The sequence below is a fragment of the Nelumbo nucifera genome, chromosome 3 (genome assembly GCF_055504915.1).
Source record: "Nelumbo nucifera cultivar China Antique chromosome 3, China Antique-T2T, whole genome shotgun sequence".
NCBI classification, from domain to species: domain Eukaryota; kingdom Viridiplantae; phylum Streptophyta; class Magnoliopsida; order Proteales; family Nelumbonaceae; genus Nelumbo; species Nelumbo nucifera.
In genome coordinates this window covers 53,302,415-53,327,121 of record NC_142651.1, presented here as the reverse complement: position 1 = coordinate 53,327,121, position 24,707 = coordinate 53,302,415, and the positions used below count along the sequence as shown (strand labels likewise).

The window sequence follows — 24,707 nt, the reverse complement described above, 5'->3', positions numbered from 1 at the left end:
TTTGAGATTGTGCATACTGATGTTTGGGGGCTATATCATACTCCCACCACTGGGGGGGGTACAGATATTTCTTATTATTTGTTGATGATTATATCCACTTTTCATGGGTCTACCTTATGCACTCTCGCGATGAGGTCCCTTTTCTAACCCAAGCTTTCCATCAGATGCTTCTAACCCAATTTGAAACCAAGATCAAAACTCTTAGATTTAATAATGCCAAGGAATATTTTGTAAAACCCTTGGCATCCTATCTCCTTGATCATGGGATCATTCACCAGTGCACCTGTCCTCACACACCTCAGCAAAACGGGGTTGCTGAAAGAAAAAACAAACATATTTTAAAGGTAGCTAGAAGCATCATGCTCAACTCCAATGTTCCCATACGCTTCTAGGGAGATGCAATCCATACAACCATATACCTCATTAACAGGGTTCCTTCACGGGTCCTAAGCATGCAAACCCAGTTCAGTCTTCTATATCCAGATAAGGACCTATTCACTATTCCCCTCAAAACTTTTGGGTGTACTTGTTTTGTTCAAATCCTTCGACCTCATCGCTCCAAATTTGAACCCAAAGCCACTAAGTGTATTTTCCTTGGGTATGCACAAAATCAAAAGGGATATTGATGTTACGAGCCAGTTTCAGGGAAGCACTTTATGTCCATGGATGTCACCTTCTTTGAGGATATGCCCTACTATCGTAAGACTTCTCCTCAGGGGGAGAATAGTGAGGAAGGGATTTCAATTTCAGCTCCAAGAGTTCCTTTACCTGTCCCAGTTAATGAGGGGGGGAGTTGCGAAGAAGGTTGTCAAAAATGTAAGGAGTTGAGGGTGTATCACAGAAAGTGGTGGAGGCAGGTTGATTCTCGTACTCAACAGCAATCTAGGCCAATTCCAACATCTTCTACAGCTCCAGATCCAGACACTACTATTGCTCCCACTGTTGATCCCACTGTTACAGAGGTTCAGCCTTCACTGATAGATGACCTTGATCTTCCAATTGCTATTCGTAAAGGGAAGCGTCGTTGCACCTCATCCACTACCCATTGCATCTCCAAGTTCCTTTTCTATAATAGTCTCTCAGAATCCTACAAATCTTACTTGGCATCTATTTCTTCTATTCCTATACCCAGAAAAGTGAAAGAAGCTCTTTTGATACCTGGATGTAAGGAAGCAATGCAAGTAGAGATGGATGCTCTTGTTAAAAACAACACATGGGAACTAGTTAACAAACCTGAAGGAAAGAAACCTATTAGATGCAAATGGGTGTTTACTGTGAAATATAATGATGATGGTACTGTAGAGAGGTACAAGGCCAGATTGGTTGCAAGGGGATTCACACAAACTTATGGCATAGACTATACAGAAACCTTTGCACCTGTTGCAAAAATGAACACTATCAGAGTTCTTCTATCCATTGCTGCAAACTTCTCATAGCCACTATTTCAGCTGGATGTTAAGAATGCCTTCCTCAACGGAGACTTGCAAGAGGAAGTATACATGAAGTTACCCCCTGGTTTTTATAGTACAGAAGTAGGAAAGAAAGTTTGCCTTTTAAAGAAAGCCTTGTACAGGCTGAAACAATCCTCAAAAGCTTGGTTTGATAGGTTTAGATTGGCTTTGGACAAATTTGAATACATACAAGCTCAGTCAGATCACACCCTCTTATTTAAGAAGACAGGTCATTCCCCAACTCTACTTGCAATCTATGTAGATATTGTGATAACAGGAAGTGACACTACTGAAATTGAAACCCTTAAACAACACCTTCACAAGGAATTTGAAGTGAAAGACCTAGAAAAGTTACACTATTTCCTAGGATTTGAGGTAGCTCAATCTAAGCATGGCATTTTCATCTCCCAAATGAAATATGTTCTGGACTTATTGGAAAAAACTAGCAATTTAGGAGTGAAACCTGTTGATACTCCCATTGAGCCTAACCATAAGATATGTGCAGAAAGTGGAGAACTCCTTGAGGATAGGGCTATGTACCAAAGATTGGTTGGGAAACTTCTTTATCTCTGTTTAACCCGACCAGATATTATATGTCGTCAGTGTTGTCAGTCAATACATGCATTCTCCTAGGACCACCCATCTCCTTGCAATAGAAAGGATCTTTACCTACTTAAAGAGATGTCTAGGGAGAGGTATACTCCTCAAGAATAATGGTCATATGAAAATAGAAATGTATACAGATGCGGATTGGGCCAGATGTGTTAATGATAGAAGGTCCACCTCTGGATATTGTGCATTTGTGGGGGGAAATCTTGTTTTCTGGAGAAGCAAGAAACAAAATGTTGTTGCCCTCTCCAGTGCAGAAGCAGAATACAGATCCATGGACAATGGTGTTGCAGAAGTGTTATGGCTGAGATCCTTGCTTAATGAGTTGGAGGTTGATTATGAGAAGCCTCTGATGTTGTTTTGTGACAATCAAGCTGCAATTAATATTGCCCACAACCCAATACAGCATGACAGGACTAAGCATATCGAGGTTGATAGACATTTTATCCGAGAGCGAGTCGCATCTCAATAAGTATGCCTTCCTTACATTGCCTCAGACATGCAGTTAGTTGATCTCTTTACCAAAGCAGTCACAAAAGGCAAATTGGAGACAGATCTACGCAAGTTGGGCATGACAAATATCTACTCCCAACTTGAGGGGGAGTGAAGAAATAGTTGGTTAGCCACAAGTGTGGGGTTCCATACCCACACTTAGGCTCTAGTGTGTGTGGTTTCATAGCCACACCTAGTTGTTTCTATTTTTTTTTATTAATAGTTTCTAATTTCTTTTTAGTAGTTACTAATTTCTTTAGTTTCTAATTTCTGTTATTAGAAGTTTCTAATTTCTGTTAAGTTGGATTGGGTGGCCTTATTGTTTCTAATTTTTGTTTATTTCCTATTCTTGTAAGAATCCTAAAAGCTATAAATAACGGAGTGTATGGGGCAGTAGATGATTCACCACTGAACCCTTTCTTTCTTTTCTCCTCTCTTCACTCTTTCTCTCTCTCTCTCTCTCTCTCTCTCTCTCTCTCTCTCTCTTTTCTTCTCTTCAAACCGGTAATACAGTAAACAGCTCTTCTTCTTCTTTCAAGTAATGTCGTACACTTGAAAAGTTTTGAAGCAATGGTAGAGGCAATAGGGCAATTTGGTTCGGGATTAAAAATCCCAAGTTACTATGAGTTGCAAGTACCTTTCTTGAAGGAGGTTGATTATACAAAAACATTGCTTCAGCACCATAAGGAGTCTTGGGAAAAATAGGGCTGCTCACTTATGTCTAATGGGTGGACAGATAAAAAGGATAGAACCCTCACAAATTTTTTGGTCCATAGCCGTGCGTGGACAATGTTTATAGAGAGCATTGATGCTTCAAGTGAAGTAAAAACAGTTGAGAGGTTATTTATACTGCTTGACAAGATGGTGGAGAGAATTGGTGAGAAAAATGTTCTCCAAGTTATTACTGACAATGCATTAAATTATGTCCTAGCCGGTGAGTTTTATACTTTGTTATTAAATATTTCTATTTAACTTTAGTCTTTTGACATGTTAAAGTCACATTTCTTAATTCTTATTTCTTGAATTGTTTTCTTTTATTATTAGGGAAGTTTTTGATGGTAAAGCATCCTCATCAGACATGGACACCATGTGCTGCCCATTGTTTGGACTTGATATTGGAAGACATTGGAAAGTTGCCTACTGTGAAGAGAACAATTGAGAGGGCAATTGCACTTACGGGTTATATCTAAAACCATCCGGGTTTATTGAACTTGATGAGGAAGTTCACAAATCAGAGAGAATGATTAGGCCAGAAAAAACCCGTTTTGCTACTTCCTTTCTCACATTGCAGAGTACATACAAACAAAAAAAGAATTTGAGAGGTTTATTCAACTCAAAGGAATGAAGTTGAATAATGTCATCTTTACTCTTAAAGTGTGTGGCCCTCTTGTTCGTGTATTAAGGTTGGTGGATCGTGAAAACAAGTCTTCCATGGGTTATATTTATGAGGCTATGGATCGAGCAAAGGAGGCCATTGACAAGGCATTTAGTGGAAGGAAAGAAAAATATGAAGAAATTTTTTAAATTATTAATAAGAGGTGGGAATGCCAACTCCACCAACCATTGCATACAGCTGATTACTTTTTAAACCCCCAATTTAATTACGATGATCAAGAGAGAATTGAAACAGATGAAGAGGTTATGACGGGGCTTTTTAAAGTAATTGAGATGCTTGAGAAGGACAAGAACAAGAGAATTCTAATCACTGATGAAATATCCAAGTACAAGAATGCAGAAGGCATTTTTGGTTTTGATATGGCTATTTCCCAGAGGAAGACTAATGCACCAGGTAAATAACATTGATTTAATAATTAATACAATATTTGATTATCTTAATATTTTTAGTTTGTCCAATGATCACTAATAGTTAATACTTGTATTTTTTAGCTGATTGGTGAACCATATTTGGTGCTTCTACCCCAAATCTACAAAAGATTGCAGTGAAAGTTCTAAGTTTGGCATGTAGTGCATCGGGGTCTGAGTGAAATTGGAGCGTATTTGAGCATATATGCCAAACTACTACACTCAAATACTTCCATTTTTTTTGGATAAATTATCTTAAATTTACACTTACTTATTTTTTTGAATTAACAGATTCATACTAAGAAAAGAAATTGGTTGGATCGGAAGCGACTGAATGACTTGGTATTTGTTAAATTCAACCAGATGATGCTTAAAGAAAGTTTTGACTCACATAGCACCAATGACCCCATTTCATTAAAAGATATAGATGAGAGCAATGAATGGTTAATGGGGAGGTAGGATGTGATGAGGATGGTGCAGAAGCTGATTTGGTGTTTGATGATGATACACTAACATGGGGAGATGTTGCTCGTGCTTCTGAAGTTGAAGAGCTACTAAGGTATACAAGGCCTAGAGCTTCAACTTCCCAAGCAAGAGCAACAAAATCTAGTGCAAAAAGACCAACTCCAAGACAGCTTCAATTGGAAGATGAAGAAAAGGAAGAAGAAGTTGAAGTTGATGTGGAAGAAGAAATGGAAGAGGATTTTGATGACTACAAGTCAGATGGCAATGAAGATGAAAACTTCCAAGTGAAGATGAAAACGATTAGAGGATGATAATGCTGATTGAGACATTGAGCCTTGAAGAATGGCTGAACTGAAACCTTGGACTCTTTTTGTTTTTAATATAGAAAATTGTCTATGATTTTGTTTTGTAGAAAATTGTCTCTGACTCATTTTTTGGGTAGAAAACTGTCTATGACTCTATCTATAATCTATATGTCTTTTTTTTACTCTTAATATATAGCTTGTTTTTTGAAATATTTTTCAAATCTGATTCCTTACTTGCTTATTACAATAAATGATCAATTTTTATAATGATTTTGTTACGTGTGAGCAATGGAGAGGATACTGATACCAAGAGGTAAGTGTCTTTTAAGTGTTAACTTCATTAATGCTGATTATCTAATGTTGAATAGGACTATAGGTTGTGCTCATATGTCATATTCTTTAATTCTTTTATATTTATATTTTATATTTTTATATTGAATCATTGAAATTGAAATTTGAATGAGTTATACTGTTCTGTTATTATTATTTTTTTGTAGTCTAGTCTCCTTTAATTATTTAGTGCTGATTTCTTAATTCTGTACTTATTGCATCTTTTCCTGATTAACCAATTGAATCATTGCTGATTGCATATTCTTTAATTCTTTTATATTTAATGCTGATTGTAATATTGCATTCGCATATTCTATAATTATTTTATATTTAATCATGCTGATTTCTTAATTCAGATTGATTATTGATGATAAGATGATTGCATATTTTCCTGATTCATTAACTTCAGAATTCAGATTGCTGATAAGCTGATTACATTACCTCTAATGAGTAATTCTAATAATCTAAGTATCTAATTCTAACCAATTGAGTTAATAATTAAGTAATTAACTTAGTTTTTTTATATTTTCCTGATTTCTTAGAATTTCTACATGTTTTTTTCTATTTTTTCTAGTTTTTAGTTTTTTTTAATTTTGTGCGCCTCAGGTGCAAAATGACCCTTGCGCCTTGCCTGCACCTTTCGCTTTTAAAACACTGGGGTGACCAGGGTTTTGAAACAGCCTCTCCAATGCAGGGGTAAGGGTGTGTACATCTGTCTCTCCCCAGACCCCACATTGGCAGGAGCCTCATGCATTGGGATGCCCTTTTATAACCTAAATGGCTTCTTCAACTGATCAGAAGAGGCTTACCAACGAAGGAAATGCTTGGGTGAAAGACAAGAAGAGATGGAACCCTCCATTGAAGCAAGATGAAACAGTCAGGAAATTTTACCTACTGATTTGAACTCAAAATGGAGCCTCAAGTGATTCATCCCAAACTTCTGCACTGCCATTGGAGGCATCTTCACCATCTTCTTCCATGGAAAGCCTAATATATTCCCTATGTGCAAAGCGATCCCACTCTGTCAAAGTTGGATCCTCACGTTCCTGTACACACATAGCAACAGCAATGCTGACATCAAAAAACAGATAATGAAGCAGCTAATGATTCATTGACATCTTGTAAGTGGCAGATCAGCATTAAAGCAAAAAGACTGCAATATACCTGACGAATAAGAAATGGATCACGAGTTTCAAAAGCCATGAACTTATTAAGATTGAAAAGGATATTGAAAACATTCCCAGATAATTTGCAGCGCTTGAAGTCAAGCAGTGTTAAATAGGACTCTTTCTGCATACAAAACTGACTGTTACAAACATTGCAATCACCTACGGCTAAACCACAACTTAACAAGAACAACCAAAAGGAAAGGTGTGACCTCTGGTCCAATCATGTCAATCATCTGGCATAAAATGTCCTCAAAGAGCACAGGCTCTTGTGCCATGCATTCCATTCTATGCAACTGCTCCTCATAAAAGAACTGCATTTCATTAGGTGTGAGTATTCCATTTCCATCCAAATCTATACACTTGAACCTGCAAAATAAAAGTTGATGAGATAAATGGTGCACAACTTACAATCTTTCTATGTAACAAATAAAACTACCAAGAGAGGAAAAGGTCTCAAAATAAAATTATATTGGTACCACAAATCCGACCATGTATTGGTACCACAAATCCCACCACAAAATAAAATGCCATGTATATGAACATGCATGCATGTATGTATGTATCTAATACATACATATATACATCCATATAGCTGACCTCATATAATTGGGATAATGCTTAGATGATGATGATGATGATATGTGTGTGCACGCATGTATCCAATACATACATATATACATTCATGTAGCCGACCTCATATAATTGGGACAATGCTTAGATAACGATGACGATGATGTGTGTGTGTTTGGGACTTGGACATTCCATGGATTCTTGAGGGACTATTCTATATGACAATTTTCTTTATTTAATTGCTTAATGAACAGTCAATGTACACATCAAATGTCACTTTTTCTACAAAATGTTATCAAATAACTGAGATAATCTTTGAAATGCATTTCCTATAGGTATGTGATGTTAAAGATTCAACAAGACATGGACTACTTTAATAGTTATCCTTGTTTGAACACAACTTTGAGTTCTTGTTTTCATCTTGCTGAGTCATACTCTTGGACACATGTCAGATTCTGATACTCTTATCCATGTCCATGCAACACTAACAAAATTGCACTTAATTATTTTATCTTCATTGACTTTTCCTTGATAGTAAAGTAAAAAGAGAACATAAAATGGGTGATAAGAAACCAGAAGAGGAAGAAGAAACTAAATGTAATACCATTAACGTCCACACCAACACCCAACAAAAACCCTTCCACCAACTGCACTGGAAAAACACCATTCATGAAATCCCCAAACAGAAAGATATATTCATATGGAAGAAACAAAATCACCAAGCATGAACAAACCAACAATATCAGACAGGCCATCAATAACCATCAAACCAAGAAAACATCTTTCTCCACCTGAATCAATTACACCACACTTCAACCCCATTAAACTTCTCAATCCTTCCACGAGAACAACTACAGCCCACCTCTTCCCAGAAAAAATTCATCTTGTCAAACAACAAAGTTCACTCCCAAGAATTGGGGTGATCCAAATTGTCTTTCTAATTCCAATGATGTCTTTCTTGCAAACTCCTATACAAAAAAATAACCCCAACTTCTTACCTGCATGAAACCTTGAACTTCTCTATCAATAAACACTTCCAAATCCATCTTGTTTACTATAAAAGCTTTATCAAAAGGAATGCTATCTCCAACATCAGCACATTAAGTCACCTTGTCTCATTAACTATTTTCAGCCACATCAAATATTGTGCATTAGAATGAATGTTGTCCTTCAAACCTCTTCCCTCATAATTTTTATTTATGATGGGCTTCCCTCCCAATGTTTTACATGAACCAGCTTCATTCATTTTTTCATGTGAAAAAGAAAGAAAAAACAGCTGACCAATGAATTTTCTCTCTTGCACTCCCCCTCTTCAATATAAAACTTAATGCCTGTTTCAGAGTTGTCTCTGCGTATCTTGTCAACTGTCACCCTTGTTTCTAAACCAATCAACTAGGAAAAATCACCTCCCCACATACACCACTTCTACAACATTCTCTATGTTTGTCTATACATCCATTCTTACCTGTGAATCATGATCTCATAAACCAGATCATTTGATGCATCTCTTTATGATCAAATCTTCTAATATTGAGCATTGAACATGACCCACTTTTTCTGTACTGTCAACCGCAAAACCTGCAGCATTCTGACATTGAGATCCCTGACCTGCTCTATTGGACTCAGAGACGTGTATTTCTTTTCTTTCTTTGACCCCTATCAGATATTGAATCCTCTTCCTTTTTGTGGAGATAACAGTGTTTTAAAAGCGCAAGGCACAGGAGTCAATTTGCGCCTGAGGTGCAAGGCAAGGTGCATGCCTTTTTGAGGCAAGGCGCAAAAATACAAAAAACAAATGCTAAAAAATCCAAAAAATGTCAGAAAATTCAAAAAAAATGCCAAAAAAAATTTAAAAATGCAAAAAATTCAAAAAATATTAAACATAATGTTAATAAAAAATATAAACTTAAATTTTAAAATAAATGTTTTAAAAAGCCTATTATCTAAAACTAAAACACATAAACATAACATGTAAAGCGTATTCAAATGAAAACTTAAAACTAAAAGCAAACATATAAAGCATTTTTTCAAACATGTAAAACCCACAATCTCTTTTTTTCCTTAATTGCATTGCTTCAAGTAGCTAATGTGACGTAAAACATATTGCATTCTTGATTCTGAGTCGTCTTTGTACCACGCCCCTCGAGGAAAGCCTGAGCAAGTCTATGTTTGGGTCTGAAATTCTTATTTCTCACATAAAAATAATGACTTTATAACTTTCATTGCCGTTTAAGAAGATATTTTATTGCAATGAACGAATGAACAACATTAGCAAATGGGGGGTTCTCGGAGCTTCAGTGAGCGAATGAACCGGAGTAGAGTAGAACCCCCCATTTGCTAATGTTGTCCATTCATTCATTCATTGCAATAAAATATCTTCTTAAAAGGCAATGAAAGTTATAAAATCATTATTTTTATGTGAGAAATAAGAATTCAGACCCTAACATAGATTTGTTTGGGCTTGCCTTGAGGGGCGTGGTCAGGGGTCTAGGGGTGGAACCCCGGCCCAACCGTTAGACTCAAAAAAAAGCAAAAAGCGCAAAATTTTAAAAAGGCGCACACCTGGGTTGAGGCGCTTTGGTTACAAGAGATAACACTGCCTAACTTACACTTCATTCTTTCAGCCAAAACCTTAGCCAAGATTATGTAGAAACTGCAAACTTGATTTGGAAAAGGCTTATGACTTGGTAGATTGGGATTTTTTATTAGAAGTTTTAAGAAACAGAGGTTTTGGAGAAAGGGTAAAAGGTTGTGTGACTTCATGCCAGTACTATATTTTGGTGAATGGGGTAGCTAGGGATTTTTTCCCTGCAAAGGAAGGTCTAAGACAAGGGGACCCTCTTTCCCCCTTCCTTTTTACCTTAATAGTGGATGTTTTGAGTGTTATGATCTCCAGAGATGACTCCAAAAATATTTTTCATGGGTGGAGAGTAGGAAGGCAAGTAGTGGTTACTCATTTACAATTTGCAGATGATATAATTCTCTTTTGTGAGGGAGAGCCTAAGGAGATGATCAATCTGAAATTGTTGGTAGAAGATTTGGAAAAGGTCTCTAATTTGAGACTGAATTGGAATAAAAGTTGTGGTTGGGGTTAATAGATCAGATGAGGAGGTGTCTTCCTTGGCTAGGTTGTTAGGCTATGAGTGGAGTGATTGGCCTATAAAATACTTGGGTTTACCCCTAGGGGGAAACCCAAAGTCAGAAAGTTTCTGGTACCCATTCTTGGAAAGATTCACAAAGAGACTAGCAGGGTGGAAGAGGAATTACATCTCTTTAGGAGGTAGAATCACTTTAATTAAGTTAACTTTAGCAAATTTGCCAGTGTACTTCCTGTCTACCTTCAAAGTGCCTATCAAGTTGGCAAATAAGTTGAAAAAAGTAATGAGAGATTTCCTCTGGGAACCTAGGGAGTCAAAAAAGGATCACCGAGTGAAGTGGGAAATGGTCTCTAGGACAAAAGACAAAGGGGGTTTAGGGATTGGAAATATCTGTCTAAGAAACATAGCACTCTTAGGTAAGTGGTTGTGGAGGTTTCCCAAGGAGCAAGAAAGTTTGTGGCATAGAGTGATAGAAAGCATACATGGATTGGCAGTAAATTTATGGGATGCTAGTATCAACCCAAGGGCTTCCCGTTCCACTCCATGAAAAGACATTGTTGGTATCTTGCCCACCTTTTCTACTTTCATCAGGTACAACGCTTGTTCGGGTAATGAGGTCCATTTTTTGGAGGACGTTTGGGTTGGGGACCAGCCTCTTAAGGATAGGTACCCGGCCCTCTACTCCTTGTCCTTGAACAAATTTAAAGTCATCTCTACCTTTCATGTTTCTAATGAGGCATGGGATTTAGGGTTCAGGAGAGGGTTGAGCGAGTCAGAAATAGGGTTGGCAAATGATCTTTTCTCCCTTTTAAATTCAATGTTTTTGGATCATTCTTGTCCTAATAATAGAATTTGGTCTAAAGAGTCCTCCAGTTGTTTTTCATGCTCTTCTTTCTTCAATGCTTTTTGTTGGGAAGTGGTTCTCCAAAACATCAACACTTTGGACTTGCTTCAGAAAAAAAGACCGAATTGGTTCTTACCCCCTCATGTTTGTAGCCCTTGCTTGAAAAAAAGACCGGTTGTCCTTTTGTTACTCTTATTTGGGATTGGTTTTCCTCTCTCTTTGGGTGTAGGTGGGTTCCTCCTACAAGCGTGGTGGATCTTTTTGAATCTAGATTTTTTCGTCAGTTAAAGAAAAGAGGAAGGGTAATGTGGAGAGCAACGAGGGCAGTAGTTGTTTGGGCAGTGTGGGAAGAGAGAAATAACAGAATCTTTCAAGGGAAAGAAAAATCCACACATGAAGTCATAGAAGGGATCAACATCAAGATCATACATTGGCTGAAACCGCTGGGTCTGTTCAAGGACTTCTCTGTAGATGACTTAATTAGAGGGTGGAGTGCGGTGGCAGCTTCTTCCTGCCCCTCTTTAGCTATTCAAGAGGACTGGTCGCCCCCATTATCTTTGGATGTTAAGTTAAACTTTGATGGCAGTTCTATAGGTAATCCAGGCCCCTCTGGAATTGGGGGTGTCTTTAGAGATGGGGGAGGAAACGTCCTGGCCCTTTATTCTAGCTCGATAGGACTGGGGGACTCTCTTAGGGCAGAAGTTTTGGCACACCTACAAGGGCTCAAGCTGGCTAAACAGCTGGGTTTTCAGCAGTTGGAAGTGGAGGGAGACTCGAAACTGGTAATAGGTTGGATGCAAACAAACAGCTTAGGCACCTGGTCCCTTAAACAAGCTGTAAGGGAGATTATGCAACTAACAAAAGAGCTTGAAGTCAGGTTTAAATGGAGTAGGAGATCAGCCAATGCAAAGGCTGATAGTTTAGCAAAGCAAGGAGTTAGTAGGCAGAACCTTTTTTGGACCTGTTTGTAATCTGTGGAGGGGTCACCTTGTTTTTTGAAGGTGACAGTTGTGCTAAGTTTCTTAAAGAATTAATGAAAGTTACTGTTTCCAATAAAAAAAAAGAAAGAAATTCGAAGGCTTCCTGGGATAAAGACTACAATAGGAAACATTCTCACCGAACAAGGCCACTAACAGAGGAGGAAAAAGAACAAGACAGTGGAACCAATGAAGAAGGAAGAATAAGTGATTCAAGCAAGGAGGAAGTTCATATAGATTAAACCAACTGGATTAATAAAAGAGTTGATATGAGCAAGGTAGTGGGTAAAGCATTTGAAGTGAACAAAGCTCTGGGTTTACTGGTTTTAGGTGGAGAGGTTTTTACTAGAAAGATGTTTCAGGAACCGGAAGGAAGATTTCCTTTGCCCTCTGAAGAAAATATGTCAAGATCCGAAGAATTAAGTTCTGAGAAGAGAGAAGATGCACCTACAACAGCCAGTAATGATGAGATTGAAATCTTGGAAGCGGATCAAGTGTTCAAGAAGAATACAGTTCTGGAACTAGAAAGAATTAACAAGGAGACTAGGGACTTGTTGGAATTTAGGAAGGATTTTCTGGCAGTCAGAAGGTTCAAACATCAGAAAAACTGTTGTCCAGTTCCGATGTCAAGTGTTTTTGCTATATTAGAAGGAGGGCTATTTGGGATGGACCAAGTAAAAAAGTGATGAAATACAAGGGTCAAAAGAAGAATAGAGGGCTCTGATCTTTTTTTGCTTTTTTTCACGATGCGGTGGCCGATTTTTTCTGGGATGCTTTGCTGTGCTTTTATGTGAGCCTGGTTGTGAAGAGTTTCGTTTTGATGGTTAGAATTTCCTATTTTCCAGGTTTGGACATCTGGGTCAAAGGTAGGGAACTTGGGTGTAATACTTGTACTGTGGCTGCTGCTTTTTTTTCTTTTTTGAGATATTGAAGTTTGGGTGATTTTGTTTTGTTTTTCTCTCTTGGGTGACTTTTGGTCACCTTCCTTGTACTTAAAAAATTTTTTTTATAAATGAAGGTATTTGACTAGGCATAGGAGAAGTGTACCGTCAGCCTAAAAGGAGGCACAAGATGTTACCTCCCCTTAGAGCTGAACACTGAAAAAAGTACACTCTAACTGGAAATTACAATTACAAGGTAGCCCAAAACAAATCACCCCTTGTTTAGCCAAAGAATCAGCCATAGCATTTGCCATTCTGCTGACCCACATAAAGCTAACTACCATATTCCTTGTCAGCCAATTAACTTTCTCCAAAAGGACCTTGTAACCCCAAAAGACTTTCTGGATTCGATAGCCATCCGACTACCACCTTGGAGTCCCCCTCAACTATCAAGTTCTCGACTCCCAATTGGCTAGCAACCTGTATATCTTGCACCACTGCCAATATCTCAGCCCTTAGAATCTCCAACTCCCGCTGATCCTGAGAACAAGGATAGAATGTTGCTGTCCTTGTCTCTCAAGACAGCAACATTCTATACCCAAGGGTTCTGGATTACCTTGGCTGCTTCCATCAAAATTTAGTTTAACCACTCTTTCTGGAGGAGGCTTCCATTCAGCTTGTATTCTGTTCTTTGTGGCAGCTGTGGCCTCCTTAAATCATCGTAAGAGAAGTTCACGAACAGGTCTGAAGTTTTCAACCAGAAAATTGTCCTTGTCAGTGTACACTCCTTTACTTCAGCAAGACTTCTCTCTTTCTCTTGAAAAATTCCAGCATTTCTCTCCTCCCAAATTGTCCACAAACTAGCTGCTCTTATGCACTTCCACATTAAGTTCCCTCTCTTTGTCAGTCGCCCAAAGGCAAACGGTTCAAAGAGCAGATTTACTTCAGAGGGCAAGTTCCACATGCACCCAAAGAGCATTAAACCCCAATTCCAAATACTAGCAGCAAAAAAGCAAGATGTTAGCAAATGGTGACAGTCCTCACTGTTCACTTTACATAAAGAGCACCAGTTTGGGGACGAAAGGCATTGAGATATCAGAGAAAAGATCTAACATTAATGACTAGATTGAATACTAATTTTTTATCCCACCCCACCCCTCCAACAAAAGAAAATGCGACTACCAAGTCCTGCATGCAGCTCTCCCAAGCTGCAATTTTATCAAATGAAATGGGTAATACCTGCATTCCACTAGAACCTTAGTAATCATGCATGAATCACCCCATGCACTATGCAGCTCTTCTTCAGTCTCAAACAAGTCTATGAACTTGAATGGCACAATTCAAGTAAGTACTAGCTAAGATTTTCTTTAGTTTTTCTTGCATGGGCTTAGCCATATTTGTCTCCTAAGTAGAAAATATGCATCAGACATCACATTCAATTTGCACTATCTGATGATCATCTGATGATCATAGGTTGTATCAGAATCAATTACTAATAGATAAACACAGTTTTCTAAATAAAGTTATGGTATTCATACTAAGAGAACAATTAGGGTATTTTTCCCATACAACAGTTTATGGAGCACTGTTTTACAAGTTTTTCTCAAGACCGTGTCAATGAGAATCAGTAGTACATGTAACCCCATTTTTCAACATACCACACACCAACAGTATGAAGCCCATCCTGGCTGATGTCAATACACCAATCCTATTAAGAACAATCTCCCTTCAAATATAGGTGGAAAAAGGCTTTAAGAAGAGAACATCAATGATTTGCCAAGTCCCAATAGTTTCTCATGATTGATGTCCTTCCCTTCTCTGTCTCTCGGATTCATCTAAGAAAATAAAGAAAAAAAAGGATCATATCATCATCGCCATCATATGGGTTGGCTACATTAATCCTGTTTCGCCAATCCATTCTATTTAAAGCCATACCCACTGTTAAATCATTAGTGAAGTAGTGCTTAAATCATTTCTTACTACTTCTACCCATCTCCTTTTTGGTCTATTCCGAGCTCTTCTAGCCCCTTCAATGCGTAACAAATCACTTCTTCTAGTTAGCACAGTTGGTTTTCTATGCACATGCTCAAACCATCTTAGTTTTTTCACTCATCCATCTTAGCGTTTGCATTTCTGCCACATTCATTTTCTGGACATATTGTTTCTTGACTACCCAACACTCCACTCCATACAACTTGGCTGGCCTTATAACTGTTTTATAGAATTTTTCCTTTTAATCAAACTGGTATTCGCCTAACACGTAAAAGTCCAGATGCACCCCTCCATTTTGCCCACCCTACTCTAATTCTTTGGGTGACATCCTCCTCAATCTCTCCCTTGTTATGAATTATTGAACCAAGGTACTGGAAATGGTCACATTGAGTTGTCTCTTGGTCTCCAAGCCCAAGTGTATCTTGATTTACAGTTCTAATATTACTAAATTTGCATGTCATATACTTTGTTTTACTCCTACTTATTTTAAAACCTCTGTTTACAAGGCATTTGTCCATAAGCTTAATTTTGCATTTAATCCTTCATTAGTTTCGATTCCATTAAGCAATAAAGTTCAACATGATATTGCAGGAAGTGGGATAGGCATACCAATACTCAAGACTAGGTTCAGACGACTTATCTTCCTCTGACAGCAAAAAGTAAACAAAATCTTCATAACCCATCTTCCCTTCAACCTTGCTAGTAAACTTTCTTGGGACCTGAGAAGGTTAAAGAATAAACTTTTAACAAAAATATATTGGTATAATACATGTAGTCAACAGGCAAAGGACCAAGGATTGGAGGGGGAACAAACCTGTGAAAAAATTCTATCAACAATCCTGTATGTAAGAGCATGGTTACCATATCTGATAAGGTTCTCCTTGTCAATCACGAAATCATGATCCGTATCCAGTTCCCAAAACTTGCAGTATATGACATAAAAGTGCTCATAAGAGAAGTACCTGTAGAGAGAAAATAACAGGAGAGTTTAAGCTTAAGTGCTTTGATAAAATTAAAGTGTAAAACTAACAATTACATGCTTCTTTTCTTTTTTGAAAATTAACAATTACATGCTTCTCTATATCAATGGAGATTATTTTCTCTCTGTCACCCTGAACTTTGAGACAAAATGCACAATGAATTTTCAGTTTCTAGAAATCACCCTAGAAAGGACAAACAAATACTGATGGAAAACAGTTATCAATTCTCAACTGAGAAAGTATGCATAGATGGGTAGATAGAATGTTCAAGGATCAAAGAGTTGGAACGCATAGGTTTATGTTTGTCTCAATCCCTACCAATCAAAAGTAATATACCCAAATTTGATTTCTTTAGTTATACCCAGAATTTCATACTAGTGCAAAAGGTGAAGGAACCAGTATAGCCAATGAGAAACAAAGAAAAAATCTAAGAATAGAGAAGTACCTTCTTATATAGTATATACTATATACTATATTATATTATATTATATATTATATATGATCCTTAAAGTTGATTATCTCTAGTAATCCTATTGCTTTGAAACCTTAGTACCCTTCAATATAATAATCTTCCTCATTTTTATCTCATGAACCCCATTCATATAGAATAGTTTTAATACATAACTTAGTGCATTAATAAAATATACATATTTTAGCTTACAAGTGTAATATGTCTGTGTCTAACAAAAAGAAAAAGGAAAATATAACAGAAATCGCCTTAGCTTTACCACTGAGCATCACCGAGTTTTCCCTGGGCAAACCCCTAGGTTATAAAAAAAAGCCTATTGGCCTCAACTTTGCTGTCAATACAAACCTCTGACAACCCATTTATATTGATAATTTGAAGCCCCAAGTCAATGAGTAAAGCTCCTCTCTTACCGAGTCTCAAAATCTTAGCAATCTTGATTCTAGAATATGCTAGTCTAACTACCATGGTACTGTCTATAAAGGCATCTTTATCGACAGAATTTCACATAACGGTGCTCTCACTAGAAGACCCTTGGTGAAACTATCAACACTCTGTAGGGGGGATTTAATAATTATAATAACTCACTAGAAGACCCTTGGTGAAACTATCAACGGTGCTCTCACTATTCTAGTAAAGTCTCAAATACCAGCACACATTAAGCATCTCCTCTTGTCCTAGAACTAATGGCTTTTATACCAATTGTTAGAAGATCATAGACATAGACATAGATATATCCTGAACTAAAGAGCTTGAAACCAGATATCAGACAGACCAGGTAAGTTCCTCCAGATAATAAAATGGATAAGGGGTGGCTTACTGACTCCTTATCAGCTTGTCATAGAAGCAATTGGCATCTAAACAATTTCAGAACAATTGGACAAGCAAAAAATGCATCATCTGGCGCTTGTGTATAAGTGCATTCTACGGATGGTCAAAAATTCTATTCACAAGTCAACTTCGATATGTAGCTGGGGGCACATTAGGGTGTGTTACCCATGACTATGAGATCCACCAAAGGCATACTCTTTTATTTTCATTAAATATTCTCCTTTGAAGATCTGCAACTAAGAATTTATTTCTCCTGCACTCTTGGATGTTAGCAAGAGATGAATTTAAAATCATATTGCTAAGTTAATTGCAAAAGAATTTGACAGAGAGATCCTCATAGTGTCCCTGTCAACAGCCCCCAACGACTGTCCTCCCTCCTGCAGAAGGTGAAATTAGATGTCAGTTTGATGGTAGCGCTTGTCAGAACCCAGTTGCAGCATGCATTGGAGGAGTTTTCTTTAATCATAATGGGAGATTATTCTTGGATTTTGGTGGCCCTATTGGTGATTCTGATTCTACCAAGGCCAAGATCCTTCCATTTCTCACCGAAGTCTATAGCCGGGAGGCTCCACCCATCCAACATTGCCATATAAAGAGATTCAGCTAATAATACCATTCATCAGTGCATGGGATGATCTGAGGCAGTTAGAAGCTTGCTCATTATCTTAATGGCTGTAGGGAAGGCAATCTTCTTTAACAACAGTTCTATACCTTGCATGATTTAGTAAGGAATTGAGCTTTATTGTCTTTATATTCTAGTGTGCATCCTCAAATGTACATATAACATATTTGGGTCTTCGAACGAAATAACCATTACCACCACAAAAAAAACGTCTAACAAAAATGAAAAGCTCACTCCAGGGGCAAGGTTTTTTTATTCAATCATCATCTAATGTGCATAATTTTTTTATTTGTCTCTCACATGCATTTTTCCCCTATCAATTAAGCAGTTGTCTTCTCAAATACATGCACACACACATACTAATAAAACCAGAAGCTCGTTCTTAGAGCCACTGTTCTGTTACTAATAAAACCAGAAGCACATTTTCAATAATAATTCAATAACTGCAATTTCAATATTTTGAGGAAACCTTTTATTCAACTTGATGTTTCACCTTCATCCAACACAATATCTCTGTTGTTTTTCTACTTAGTTTTATTTAATTTTCACTTTCTCATTAGTTGTACCTACCAATTGCTGCCTCTGTTACTTCTTGTTCTTGAGTTTCAGAATGGTTTGCTCTTTGTTAAATGGAACTACAGCCTTGCTACTCTAACTCACAATTTCCGTACATCTATTACTTGTTGTGGGAACAGAAAATGAAACCTAAGAATCCAGAAGTGCAAGAATCAAGAGGAGTCTGCAATCGAAGTATAGCAAGTAGAGTAGAGAGTCTGAGATTGTATATAATTGCAGATTTCACCACATGCATGTACTTGCAAATTGTTCTACTTGTACTACAGATAGGACCATTCGAAGACAACGAGACCATCAAAAGCTCATGCATGTCAGCATTCAATGAGTATAGCCTGCCATAGAGTACCTACCCTAGGATGACTTTTTGGATGGAGTGATTGATCTACTATACTTGGAACAGCAACCGAGTGTATTCAGGTGCCAATCTTGATACATGTCCACAAATAATGGTGGATACTTCCATGTTTACAAGAGTAACAACTACAAGTTACAAGAATTAGACCACTGAAAATTCTTCTTCAACAGCTCTTGATGAATATCTGAAGGATGTAGGCTTAGCAATTGAAGGAAAAAGCAACTCTTGCATCTAAATTTCTAACCATGATTTAAAAGTGAAGGATGAAAATGGTTATCATTGATCAAAAACAACTACAACAAATGCTCTAAGCCAGCGAGTGAATAATAAAAATTTTTCAAACTTTATTTTATTTTACTTTATCAAGAAGATCCTAAGAAAATAGATTATTTTATTTTATGACTCAGATATCTGAACACGGGTCCCATGCCATGCTGGATACTAAAATGTTTTCTGTAAACTTAGTCAGATATGGCGATACCTTTTCCAGCTAAATCTGAGTGTCAGAAATTTAAATAAGTACAAGCCAACATCATTGAAATAACCATTTGATAGCGAATAAATTGCAACAGATCAAATTGACAACATGCATCAAAAGAATCATCAACCACCCATTTGAACACCCCAATCAGTGTCAAATGATATTTTTCCTTGGATTAAGTAATATCATTAATTCTGGAGTTATCGCCTAACAGCTTTTGTGGTCAAATTTTTTATTAAAAAATTTCATGGTCAAAAAGTTGAATACCTAGTGAAGCCACAAAGATACAATGCCAAGGACAAAGATTCAAGGTAAGTCCAGACATGGATTACAAAGCTTAAGCATAATTCTCAAAGCAGATCTTCTTAAGAGTGGGAATACTATACAAATCTTTCAAATGATCAAAAGAAAAAAAAAAGGAAAAAACAATAGAAGCAGAAATTTTCAATAGTGTTCAAGTCTGATTTTGCAGTACTTTGTCATTTCATTTTCCATGCCGTTTTCTATAAATTGATCAAATAATTTTGTGGTTGACTAGGTCAACTACACATCAGTTAATCTACTCACCCACTCATTGCTTAGTCAGCCAAGGCGACCACAGCAAGGGTATCAATCAACTAGTTAGCAATGTATCCAGCAACCCCCCAAATTGGCTAGTCAGTAGATAAGTCAATGCTTTGATAACACTGGGCCCATGACAGCTTTTAGTGACCATTGTTCCCATGGCATGGCTTTAGTGAGATGCAGGCTAACTTTCACCCAAATATGAGCCAGTCAAGAGGCCTCATTTTAGCCCATATTGAATCCAAAACTAGAAGCTCAAATTAACCATTCTTACTACCTTGTCTCTGCACTTTTAGGTCTTAAGGAACTAACCCCATAGGCTAACGACTGCTGTGCATGCAAGAAAGCAATTGAAAGAAACTGGCAAACCTCAAAAGCAATTGAGTCAATGTGACTATTACAATCTGAGTAAGTTGAAACATGAAAAAGGAAAATCAAACATTATAATCCACGTAAAAATAATCTCTTCCATAATGCAAATAACTAGAAAAATTTTCAGATGATAGGAGCCTACCTCAGAACTTTGTTAATATCCTCTTCCTCATCTGCATGTTGCATTGCAGCAATAAGATTTCCACGTTTCAGCTCCCTGAGAGTAAGATGGCCATTCCCTGACCTATTTATGTAATAAAATATTCTGTATATGACAGTTTCAGCTGCCCCATTGTGATGGGAATTTGGGTTAGATTTCATCATAAATAGATTGAAAATGTAACGGTATCAGATTGACAAATAAACTTAAGGAAAGAAGCCTATAGGAACTATAGATCATTACATCTATTGCATGCCAGTGCCATACCCATCATTCAGATAGGATAAGCAAATAGGAGATCTCCAATCAGATTCATAAGTTTTGGGTTCTTCAGCACAGCATGATCTAATTAAAGAGTTGTGAGAAGGGTAGAGACCCAGATACAGCAAGGACACAGATCAATACAGTATTGGATATTTGCACTAAAAATTTAAGTATCTGTTATGATACAGCACCCTTTGTACAGGTATCCAGGTATCATAGGTGGATAGCATTTTGGTATAGAAACAAACTCCAGTAAATGAAGAAGGAATTTTTTTATTGATCAATAACCATGAATTTTACTAAGATTGAAGTAACAGTAAAAAGTACATATATACAGTCTTCCCTTGAGAGATACAACCTGTTATCTCTCCCCTTTCACTTTAGACTATTTACAACTGTGCCCACAAAAAAGGAAATTCAAGCCATGTAAAAGTTTTTGGATTTATTAGTGAAGCTAAGTTCCCAAGATTGACAGCTTGGACAAAAAAAGAAGATGGATTGAAATTCTTGACAGTGAGCAAAAGAAGGGAGTGACCACAACAAAGAGAGGTAAAAGATGATTCGCCAAGAAGAAATTCATTGGAGAAAATGCTCTGCAAGGATTGAAGAAGGGGTAGAAACAGAAGATGTTTCCAGAGTTATGATAATTGCAGGAGGTACATTATTTCCAATATTCAATTCACATTGAGGGCCAAGCGAAGGAAAAGTGTCCTTGCAAGAGGATCCATAGCTTCTTTCACCTATCTCTACACATTGGGAAGAAGCTTAAGGCCCCACCCTAAAATTTCTGAAGAAAAGAGCAGATGAATAAAGGAGTTTAAAGAATAGGGAATTGAAATGATAGTTTTATGGTAGTTTTCTCAATGGTTGATGACAAAGCTCCAAGGCCATATGGTTTTTTGATGGAATTTTTTCATTAATGTTGGGATGGCTTTAAAAAGAGCCATCTAAAGGTGTTTGAATACTTTTACAGTGCTGCTATTGTTAATATGGGAAACGGGACCACATTTCTAACTCTCATCTCAAAGAAGGGGGCCTCAGAAATCAAACACTTATGACAGATTAGACTAGTGGATTGATCCATAAAATTATTGCCAAGGTTCTCTCCTTTCATCTTAAAGAAGCCGTTGGCAAGCTGGTGGCATATAGGCAAAGCACTTCCATTCGTGCATGACAAATTGTAGATAGCATCCTTGTAGCAAATTGTCATCTGTCATGGGAAGATTAAGAAAAAGAGAAGACAGCAAGAAGAAGAAAACAGAATGTGAGGAGAAATCAATCATTAGGGATGTAGCAGCACAACACAACCTTTCTATATTAAGAGTGTTTTAAAAAGAATGATAAAATGATGATACTACCCTTACACCTAAAATAGAATAAAACAAATGCTCATGGAATTCCCCCTCAAGTTGGGTTGTGTTGCAGAGCGAACAAAATTCAGGTTCTGAAAATATGATTGGCAAGTAGACAAAACAGGAAGAAAACAAAAAAAAAAACAAGAGAGTACTCAAGCACACACGAAAAATTACATGGTCCATAATTCGAGGCAGGTCATAAACTGGAATTCAAGGCAGAAACACAACACCATCTCTGTCCCACCATCTCCAATAGCATCCCCACAGCTCCATCCAAAACAAGATCGGCAGGATTATTACCAGCCTCCGAACAACTTCTTTCAGCTTCTTCATCTGTCCCTTACTTATGCAATGGATATTTTTCCTACAGTCTCTTAAAAGACTTCATAGAATATTCTTCACCCCCTATAAATCGAAGACCCAGAATTGAGCTACCAACTTCATGAACTTCATCAAAAATAACCTCATCCTCACTTGATTCTAACCACTCATCACTTTCACTTCCAACCGCCTCAGAGGTTTTTCCTAAAACTTTATTTAATCTAGAAATTCCCTCTGTCACCTTCAAATTCTCCATCAACGGAAGAAACTTAAAATACCAGAACCAGATCTCTTTGTCAAAAGTTTATAGGAAGGTGACAGAGAAGTCCCATCTCCTCTCTTTTCACTCCCCCCCCCCTTCCCGTCTCAGCATCAACTTCTTTCTCAATATCCCCTACACAAATAGCACCAGAACCAGAACTCTTCTGAACCTAGAAATTTTCAGTTAACATCTGCAATTCTTGTGAGCAAAGCTCACTTTCTTTTTCTATTTCACCCAAATTACTTCCTGCTCTATCAATTAATCAGGGGTTTTTCCTAAAACTTTATTTAATCCAGAAATTCCCTCTTTGTCACCTCCAAATTCTCCATTAACAGAAGATACACCAGAGCTAACACTTCTAACTTTAGCACGCTTACCTAGCCAGGATTAATATCTCCAGTCAATTACAACTTCAAAAACTTCCCCTTCTTTTTCTTCTTTTCTATCATCCTTCTTAGCCGGACTTTCAATCTTTTCCTCTGTTTCTACCCCATGATCCTTGTAAATATACTTGGACGCTTGCCATGTGTAGCCCCTAGTCAGACTTTCCACCTAAGCCTAACAAGAATGATTTTTTTATTGGAAACTGTAACTTCATTAACATAAAATTGAGATACAACTGTCAACCCCAAAAGTAGGGTATTGAGCCCAAGGTTATCTTTATTACAACACTTCCCAAAAGAAACTCCCCCTCATAGTCCCTTGTTTGTCTAAGGTATCAGCTAGTCCATTAGCTGATCTTCTAGTCCACTTGAAGCAAGCACCAACCTCCCTTGTTATGTTGAGGATTTACCTTATAGGCTGTCTATATCCAGGCTCCCAATATATCTGATTGCAACCAATTAATTAATAATTTAGAGTCTCCTTCTATCTCAATTTGATGCAACCGCAACTGTTTGGCATATCTTACACCTTGAAGCAAAGCCATCGCCTCCGCTCTCAATGAGTCTCCCACTCCTATTGGTCCCAAAAACATAGCAAACGTTCTACCATCATCTCACAAAAATGATCAAGAAAACTAAAACTATCCAAGGAAGATGATAATGGGCAGTGGCTGATGGTTGGGATGCTGGAGTCCTGGCTAGAGATACACAAGCTTCTCCATGGAAATCTATTCATGCTGTTCTTCCTTCCTTTTTGGCTTATTGAAAGAATGGTAGGATCCATCTAATGGACGCCATAAAGGTTGCGGAATGGGTGGGGCGAATTTCAAAAATTTCCTACCTTCTCCCAACTGGGAATCATATTCCCTGAATTTAGAATACAATATTCAAGGATCTACTTGAACCCTAATCAAACCAGATCTGTACCAAAAGATAAATGGGAGGATTATACCTGATCCGGAGAAGCAGTATCTCCCAAAGTTGGTGTTCACGCCCAAAGAATGCTCCAAGATCTGTCCCCGCTGAAGATGACACAGCTGTGGATGGAACAGAACCAGCAGGGTGCGTCCTACACACTGGATCCTTCACAAGAATCCCCTGGATGTACTAAACACTGAATTCTTTCAGTCTTTCTTGCAAGACTGATGTCAAGAACTGGTTTCTTGACTTTCTTTTCTGCAAAGATCGAATCTTGCAACAATGCAGATGGCGGCGGTAGGAGGAGATCTCCAGAAACGAAAAGGCTGAACTATTTTCTTTTCTGGAGAGTATGAGATCTAATCTCAAATCGCAGGAACCCTTCTTGCTTACCAAAACCCCTTGGATCGAAATCTGATTTCTCTCCCTCTTGGTACATTCGAAATCTCCTCTCTTTTCTTCTTGATTAAGAAATCTCCTAATTAGGAGTTATCCCAATCCAAATCAGTATTTGGATAGGGGATAATCTTAATCCCTTTCCCAGATAGAGTTAGCTTACTCCTGATCTTATCAGGAGGTTACCAGATTCAAATCTGATTTGAATTTGGTCTCTAAGAGTGGATAAGGCTAAGAGCCCAATCCTTTTTGCTAACTTCAATCTCAAATTCGCCCCATTGATGGGTGATCATATCAGCCCACTTCGAAATGGGCTTTAGGCCCATTAAGTATTCAGTGTTTAATTAGTTTCCAATCTGCTGCCCAGTTGGGCTTCTTTGTATGGCGTGGGACCCAAGCATTGATCTACACACCA

General features: G+C 37.6%; 1 protein-coding gene across 1 annotated transcript in view; it reads right to left on the bottom strand.

The window, feature by feature from the left end:
* The window catches only part of LOC104600907 (serine/threonine protein phosphatase 2A regulatory subunit B''beta-like), a 52,604-nt gene that overhangs the window by 8,285 nt on the left and 19,612 nt on the right, over positions 1-24,707 (bottom strand). The window contains exons 7-12 of the mRNA XM_010264066.3: positions 20,376-20,517; positions 15,801-15,948; positions 15,596-15,705; positions 6,834-6,990; positions 6,620-6,745; positions 6,347-6,501 (exon numbers count right to left, since the gene is read on the bottom strand). Of these exons, the coding sequence (XP_010262368.1) occupies positions 6,361-6,501; positions 6,620-6,745; positions 6,834-6,990; positions 15,596-15,705; positions 15,801-15,948; positions 20,376-20,517 (824 nt within the window). The 3' untranslated portion in view covers positions 6,347-6,360. The remainder of the gene's footprint in view (positions 1-6,346; positions 6,502-6,619; positions 6,746-6,833; positions 6,991-15,595; positions 15,706-15,800; positions 15,949-20,375; positions 20,518-24,707) is intronic.